At 40.1% G+C, this 7851-nt stretch overlaps 1 protein-coding gene across 5 annotated transcripts in view; it reads right to left on the reverse strand.

Moving 5' to 3' along the window:
- Nucleotides 1-6273, reverse strand: part of HBS1L (HBS1 like translational GTPase) — an 85181-nt gene extending 78908 nt beyond the window's left edge. For 3 of the 5 annotated variants that reach the window (XR_003512659.1, XR_003512661.1, XM_027551623.1), the window contains exons 1-2: nucleotides 6084-6262; nucleotides 479-544 (exon numbers count right to left, since the gene is read on the reverse strand). Coding sequence is in view for 2 of the 5 variants with exons in the window: in XM_027551623.1 (XP_027407424.1) it covers nucleotides 479-544; nucleotides 6084-6126 (109 nt within the window). In the remaining 3 variants the exon portion in view is untranslated. Of the gene's footprint in view, nucleotides 1-478; nucleotides 545-6083 lie in introns of all 5 variants that reach the window. The other 2 variants (XR_003512660.1, XM_027551624.1) reach the window with 2 other exon arrangements.
- Nucleotides 6274-7851: the final 1578 nt, after the last annotated feature.

Below are 7851 nucleotides of genomic sequence, written 5' to 3' on the forward strand. Positions count from 1 at the left end.
AAAGACTCTTGAGAGTCTCTTGGACTGCAAGGAGATCCAACCAGTCCATTCTAAAGGAAATCACTCCTGGGTGTTCATTGGAAGGACTGATGCTAAAGCTGAAATTCTAATACTTTGGCCACCTCATGTGAAGAGTTGACTCACTGGAAAAAACCCTGATGCTGGGAGGGTTGAGGGCAGGAGGAGAAGGGGACGACAGAGGATGAGATGGCTGGATGGCATCACCGACTTGATAAACATGAGTTTGGGTGAACTCCGGGAGGTGGTGATGGACAGGGAGGCATGGCGTGCTGCGATTCATGGGGTCACAAAGAGTCCGACACGACTGAGCAACTGAACTAAACTTAACTGAATGTTAACAATTATCTTTCTAAATGGTACATATTATAGTCTTCTGGAACACACTAGTTCTAGAATGACAATAATACTTACTTAACATCTTTAAATAATAAAAATCAAATTTTTTTTTAAAACTCACCTGTTGATGGTGAAATACAATAATCATCCTCTACAGACTGGCCATAGAGGTCATCATCTTCAAAATCTAAAATAAAAATATAAGAGATAAAAGTATTTACAAGTTTGTTTTCTATTCTTAGTTATTAATGAGGAAGCATCTGAATTCTCTCCAAAATAAATTACTGTTCACCTAAATTAAAGGAACTTACAATGTCTACTTTTCTCAAAACAATTCCAAAAATTGTACCAAAAGTAGGTATTAAATGACTTTACATATTTAAAAGACATACATGTTTTTAGATTTTTAATTGACAAAAATCTGAAATAAGCCAACCATCCATTTTTCTCACCAAGTTCCTGCTCTAAGCAAAGCATTTATTTTTCATACAACTGACTAACGCAGGGTATACAATCAGACCACAAAGGCAGTTTCTCTTCATATAAGGCTAGGCAATGTACAAAACCCAGCTTATCCTAAACTCCTCTCTGCTCTAGCTGATTGGTCTTTTTTCCTACTGATTATAATATGGTCTTTGCCTAGGTTTTCCTAAGGCTGTTTCCTTCTCCCACTTAAGGTTCCAGTTCAAACATCAGCTATTTGTAGAAGTCTTCCCTGACCACTCTGGGTAAAGCAGCAAGCCTCTCCCCTACTGTTTTTATTCCCTAGCACTCTCCTCTAATTGAATGTCTTCAAAGAACCATACCTGGTTCACTCCATGAGACTATAAGTTCCTTCAGGGCAAGACTCTCTAGACAACTACATGACACAGGTCTGACATAAATTAATATCTGACATAAATTAATACTTGCTTTATTATAAATTAATGAATCAAACAATATATTAACTAAAAGTCCATAAGGAACATAAATATGTTTACCTAAGTGTATTTAGTCACTTGACAAATACTAACACTGTGAAGGGGCTATTAGAGACATTTGGGGTGCAAGACTGAGTGACAAGTACATTCTCAGATCTCTACAAACCTAAAATGAAAGAGGAAGACAGACAAGAAACCAGGTGATTACAAAACTGTATAACAAAGTGTTTGACACATGATAAAGAATGACTCTGAAACACACATAAGAACAACAAAAACAGAAGTGGGAGCAGGGTGGCTAGGGAAAGATCCCCAGGAATATCATGCTGTGAACCAATTCTGAAGGAAAGTTAGCTAATTTCTGAGGGTACTCATGTAGCAGCAGCAAGAACTACATGGTCAAAGGCCGAGACCAAATACTTATGACAAATAAAAATTACATAAATGTTATTATTCAATAAAAACATATAACATCCAATAACATTAATAATTTATTAAATTATTAAACAATAATCACCATCCTGAATTAATAAAAATTATTACCAAATAAATGAGAAGCCAGTCACAAAAAACTTGGATATTAAAGAAAACAATTTCTTTTTATATTGGGTCAGTTTTTTTAACACTGAAATGGACCCTGAAATTGTTACAATTATCAAAAGATAAAGAGAATCCTTTCCTATGATCTCTGTAAAGTGGTTCTTTTCCTCAACAATATTCTGGAGTATTTACTGCATAAAAAGCACTGTGCCAGCTACTGGAGTAAATTATAAAATATAGGCTTTGCCTTCCCGGGATTTTTATTAATTAATGGGTGAGACCAGAGATCTCTTCAAGAAAATTAGAGATACCAAGGGAACATTTCATGCAAAGGTCGGCACAATTAAGGACAGAAATGGTATGGACCTAACAGAAGCAGAAGATATTAAGAAGAGGTAGCAAGAATACACAGAACCACACAAAAAAGATCTTCATGACCCAGATAATCACAATGGTGTGATCACTCACCTAGAGCCAGACATCCTGGAATGAAGTCAAGTGGGCCTTAGAAAGCATCACTAGGAACAAAGAGGAGGTGATGGAATTCCAGTTGAGCTATTTCAAATCCTCAGATGATGGTGTTAAAGTGCTGCACTCAGTATGCCAACAAATTTGGAAAACTCAGCAGTGGCCATAGAACTGGAAAAGGTCAGTTTTCATTGCAATCCCAAAGAAGGGCAATGCCAAAGAATGCTCAAACTACCGCACAATTGCACTCATCTCACACGCTAGCAAAGTAATGCTCAAGATTCTCCAAGTCAGGCTTCAAGAGTAGGTGAACAGTGAACTTCCAGATGTTCATGCTGGATTGAGAAAAGGCAGAGGAACCAGAGATCAAATTGCCAACATCCGCTGGATCATAGAAAAAGCAAGGGAATTCCAGAAAAACATCTATTTCTGCTTTCACTATTCCAAAACATTTGATGGTGTATATCACAACAAACTGTGGAAAATTCTCAAAGCGATGAGAATACCAGACCAACTGACCTGCCTCCTGAAAAATCTGTATGCAAGTCAAGAAGCAACAGTTAGAACTGGACATGGAACAACAGACTGGTTTCAAACTGGGAAGGGAGTACGTCAAGGCTGTATATCATCACCCTGCTTATTTAACTTATATGCAGAGTACATCATGCGAAATGCTGGCCTGGATATAGCACAAAAAACTGGAATCAAGATTGCCGGGAGAAACATCAATAACCTCAGATATGCAGATGACACCACCCTTATGGCAGAAAGTGAGGAGGAACTAAAGAGCCTCTTGATGAAAGTCAAAGAGGAGAGTGAAACAGCTGGCTTAAAACTCAACATTCAAAAAACTAAGATCAGGGCATCCAGTCCCATCACTTCGTGGCAAACAGATGGGAAAACAATGGAAACAATGAAAGACTATTTTCTTCGGCTCCAAAATCACTGCAGATGGTGACTGCAGCCATGAAATTAAAAGACTTGCTTGCTCCTTGTATGAAAAGCTATGACCAACCTAGACAGCATATTAAAAAGTAGAGACATTACTTTGCCAACAAAAGTCCATCTAGTCAAAGCTATGGTTTTTCCAGTAGCCATGTATGGATGTGAGAGATGGACTGTGAAGAAAGCTGAGCACAGAAGAATTGATGCTTTTGAACTGTGGTGTTGGAGAAGACTCTTGAGAGTCCCTTGGACTGCAAAGAGATCAAACCAGTCCATCCTAAAGGAAATAAGTCCTGAAACTCCAACACTTTACCTGATTTAAAGAACTAATTCACTGTAAAAGACCCTGATGCTGGGAAAGACTGAAGGCAGGAGGAGAAGGAAATGACATAGGATGAGATGGTTAGATGGCATCACCAACTCAATGGACATGAGTGTGAGCAAGCTCCAGGGGTTGGCAATGGATAGGGAAGCCTGGCGTGCTGCAGTCCATGAGGTCGCAAAGAGCTGGACACGACTGAATGACTGAACTGCCTGACTGAGGCAGTCATGTAAAGTACTACCCATATAACAGAGAAGAACAAAATCAAAGTTAAGTAGAGAAACCTATAAGTTTGGGAGCACAAAATCTCTGTAATGAAGTTACAGTACTTTTGAGAATTCTTAAATTATTATCTGAGAGAAGAGAAAGCTTAACACAGAAGATGAGAAATAAACCAGACACTTAAAGTAAGTAGAACTTTTATAAACAAAAAAGGGGATGAACCTCTGATGCTATAGGAACAGCTTGGTTATGATGTCAACAACTGTTCCAAATAATCTGACAACCAACCACCTGATCTGGGATCTCTAAGGTGAGAAGATACTTGGCACTCACTCCCTCCAGTCAAGCACCTCCTTCAGGATGCCTTCCTTCACACATAAGTTCTGCTGAACTCTTCCCATTCATTCTCAACAGTGTAATCACTTAAGTAGCTCCCACAGCACTTTATAAGCACACTGTGTAGCATTTCATAATCATCTGCTACTCGTGTATTTTCCACTTTAGACTCTCTCAAACGTCTTACTGTTGGTCCCAAAAACTCTTTAACAGTTTTCTAAGCACTCAGTTAATGTTGATTGAGGACACAATATCTATTAAAGAAATGAACAACTGTGATGACCTAGAGGGGTGGAATGGGAGGAAGGGAGAGAGGCTCAAGAGGGAGGGAATATATCTAATGACTGATTGGCATTGTTGTACAATAGAAACTCACACAACAGTTCAGTTCAGTCGCTCTGTCGTGTCCGACTCTTTGCGACCCCATGAACCGCAGCATCCCAGGACTCCATCATCAACTCCTGGAGTCCACCCAAACCCATGTCCATTGAGTCGGTGATGCCATCCAACCATCTCATCCTCTGTCCTCCCCTTCTCCTCCTACCCTCAATCTTTCCCAGCATCAGGGTCTTTTCAAATAAATCAGCTCTTCACATCAGGTGGCCAAAGTATTGGAGTTTCAGCTTCATCATCAGTCCTTCCAATGAACACCCAGGACTGATCTCTTATATATAATGACTGATTGGCATTGTTGTATGATAGAAACCAACACAACACTGTAAAGCAATTTTCCACCAATTAAAAAAAATTGTAAAAAGAAATGAATAAGTAGTAATGAGGCCTATTCCTATCTTTTACAATGTATTTGCAAAAATATCTCCCAGGCTAAAGTCATTTCTCAGGTAACAGTGCTCCACAGGCAACACTTAACATCCACTGCAATATTTAAAAAGACTTCTTAAGTGATCCCCAGGAACCTCACATGTGCCAGGTTGACTGGATCACCATCTGGAAATGTAGCACAGGGTATTAGCCTCCCTCCACTATGATTAGCATAGTGATGTTCTAAAATAATTTGCTTGGAATGCTAATAACGATTGCCAATATACTAAGCATGCTTCACACTCTGTACTCAGCAAAGTGATTGCTCTTTATTCGTTTGCATTCCTTCATATTTATAATTTTAGCTTTTATGATGCTAGGTGATGCTGGTAACTACTGCCTAGAAATATTTGTCCCAAACTAATTATCTTTTTAAACTCCTGGACAACTTTCACATTTTTCCCCTTTACTTCACTTTTAAAATCAGCAAGTCCTTTCCAAAACCTCCTTTCTTCTAATGCTACTTTTTCCCCTCTAAAGTATATTTATATTGAGCATGACCAACCAAGAATTAAATACATGCGTCAAAATCTGATCAACTTACTCTCTGGGCCTTTTTAATACGTATTTTCTTCTACCATCTCCTAAGTTTTCAATTTAATTTGAAAAGCATAAAAAATAAGTTAGCTAACTCAAGCTAGATTCTGCACTAAGTGTATATGAACACATACACAAGATTTACCAAGTAAATCTGACAGTTACAGCAGAACAGCTGAATATAAGCATTAAGTCAATCCGGGTTCTACAAATAACAGTCTCATGGGCACTTCTGAAAGAAGGGTCGAGAGGAGCTACATAAAGCCATGTAACCGACCTGGGAGAAAACAATGGGGGTGGTGATAATGCTTACGTGTGTTAGTATCACCGAATCCCAGCCTCTTCAAATGTCCTTCCCAAATGAGGCCCAGCAGCACCTCCCCTGCCCCAAATAAAATTAATCCCAGAGGACAAAAACCACGACTTAAAAGAACGCCATGTAACAACGCCATTCGCTAGCACTCAGACGTCCTGTAACGTTCTCCAAATAAGCCTCCTCTGAACTCCAGCCTGGCACCACTGACGAGAAGCTAACATATGGAAGGTGGTGCCAACCGTCTGCGAGCCCGGCCTGAAAGGTGAAGATAACGTCCTGGCATGATCCTACCACTTACCTTCATCGTAGTTATAACCTCGGACATTCCGATGCCGGGCCATGACAGCGGAGAGGGCGTTTGCCACAGCCCCTTACAATCTACCGGCTCAGATACTGGTAACACGCCAACTGCGGCCCCAAATACACCTATACGCCATCTTGGCTTCCCGCAGGCCACAGCCCCTGCGCATGCGCGGCGTCTTATCTGAGTACGGCAACCTCTCAGGGTCAGCCGCCTCCCCGGGGACGCGTGCGTACTACTGGAACTCAAGGGAGGGGTAGGTTTCGGCGTGGCCCCGCCCACAGATAGCTTGATTGACGGGACTTTCGAAAGAGAAGAAGTCCACCACGGATAGTTCGTTGTTTTGAACCGTGTATTTCGTCCGGGATTCTTTCACCTACACCAGCGTTCCCAATTATTTTCCAAATTTGGCTTCTGATAATCTAGTAAAAGATGACTGTGTGCTCAATAAGAGCAGAAACCTTGTCTTATCCAACTTTCATCTTTGGGGCCTATTTAGGCTCTGATAGGAGTTAACAAACTTTAGGTTTGGTATAGGAATTAGTTAAAACTTTAAAGACGAAAAAGACTCTAATTAAACGGCTGTATTTTCATTGATAAGCTAGCTATGATAGGTCACCATGCATTTGTATATGTAATTCGTGTTTTCATGTATATGCCCCAGTCTGCATTAATACTTCTTATGAACAGCTATCTGTCTTTAGCTTTGGATGGAAAGGATTATCATCAGCGTCATAAAGGATTTATTGACCGTTCATTGAGCACAGTTACATGCTGAGTATTCAGTATAGCTTTAAGACACGGCACTGGCCTTAAATGGTGATGAATGTTACTAATGAACAAATCTATAACCTATTATTAAATGTCATTTCTTAGATTACAAAATGAACAATGCTATGTGAAAAACCAACCTCTTTATTATACTGAAGAACTACACTTAGTTTTTGAACTGGTGATACTTTACATTAAATTATAGAAATAAAAAGCTTATTTTCAGCTTTTTATTATCCATAACTGAAAGAGAAAAGAATGATACAAATTCAATTCATATTTGAAAGTGGCTTGAACGGTAATTTTTACATGTGTTTGACAGTGTCTATCAAATCTTTCAGTTCAGTTCAGTCGCTTAGTCGTGTCCGACTCTTTGCAACCTCATGAATCTCAGCATGCCAGGCCACCCTGTCCATCACCAACTCCCAGAGTTCACCCAAACTCATGTCCATTGAGTTGGTGATGCCATCCAGCCATCTCATTCTCTGTGGTCCCCTTCTCCTGCCCCTAATCCCTCCCAGCATCACGGTCCTTTCCAATGAGTCAACTCTTCACACGAGGTGGCCGAAGTATTGGAGTTTCAGCTTTAGCATCAGTCCTTCCAAAGAACACCCAGGCCTGATCTCCTTTAGAATAGACTGGTTGGATCTCCTTGCAGTCCAAGGGACTCAAGAATCTTTTCCAACACAACAGTTCAAAAGCATCAATTCTTTGGCACTCAGCTTTCTTCACAGTCCAACTCTCATATCCATACATGAGCACTGGAAAAACCATTGCCTTGACTAGACGGACCTTTGTTGGCAGAGTAATGTCTCTGCTTTTGAATATGCTATCTAGGTTGGTCATAACTTTCCTTCCAAGGAGTAAGCGTCTTTTAATTTCATGGCTGCAATCACCATCTGCAGTGATTTGGGAGCCCAAAAAAATAAAGTCTGACACTGTTTCCACTGTTTCCCCATCTAATTCCCGGAAGTGATGGGACCAGAGGCCATGA

Source organism: Bos indicus x Bos taurus, chromosome 9 (assembly GCF_003369695.1).
Source record: "Bos indicus x Bos taurus breed Angus x Brahman F1 hybrid chromosome 9, Bos_hybrid_MaternalHap_v2.0, whole genome shotgun sequence".
Taxonomy (NCBI): Eukaryota; Metazoa; Chordata; class Mammalia; order Artiodactyla; family Bovidae; genus Bos; species Bos indicus x Bos taurus.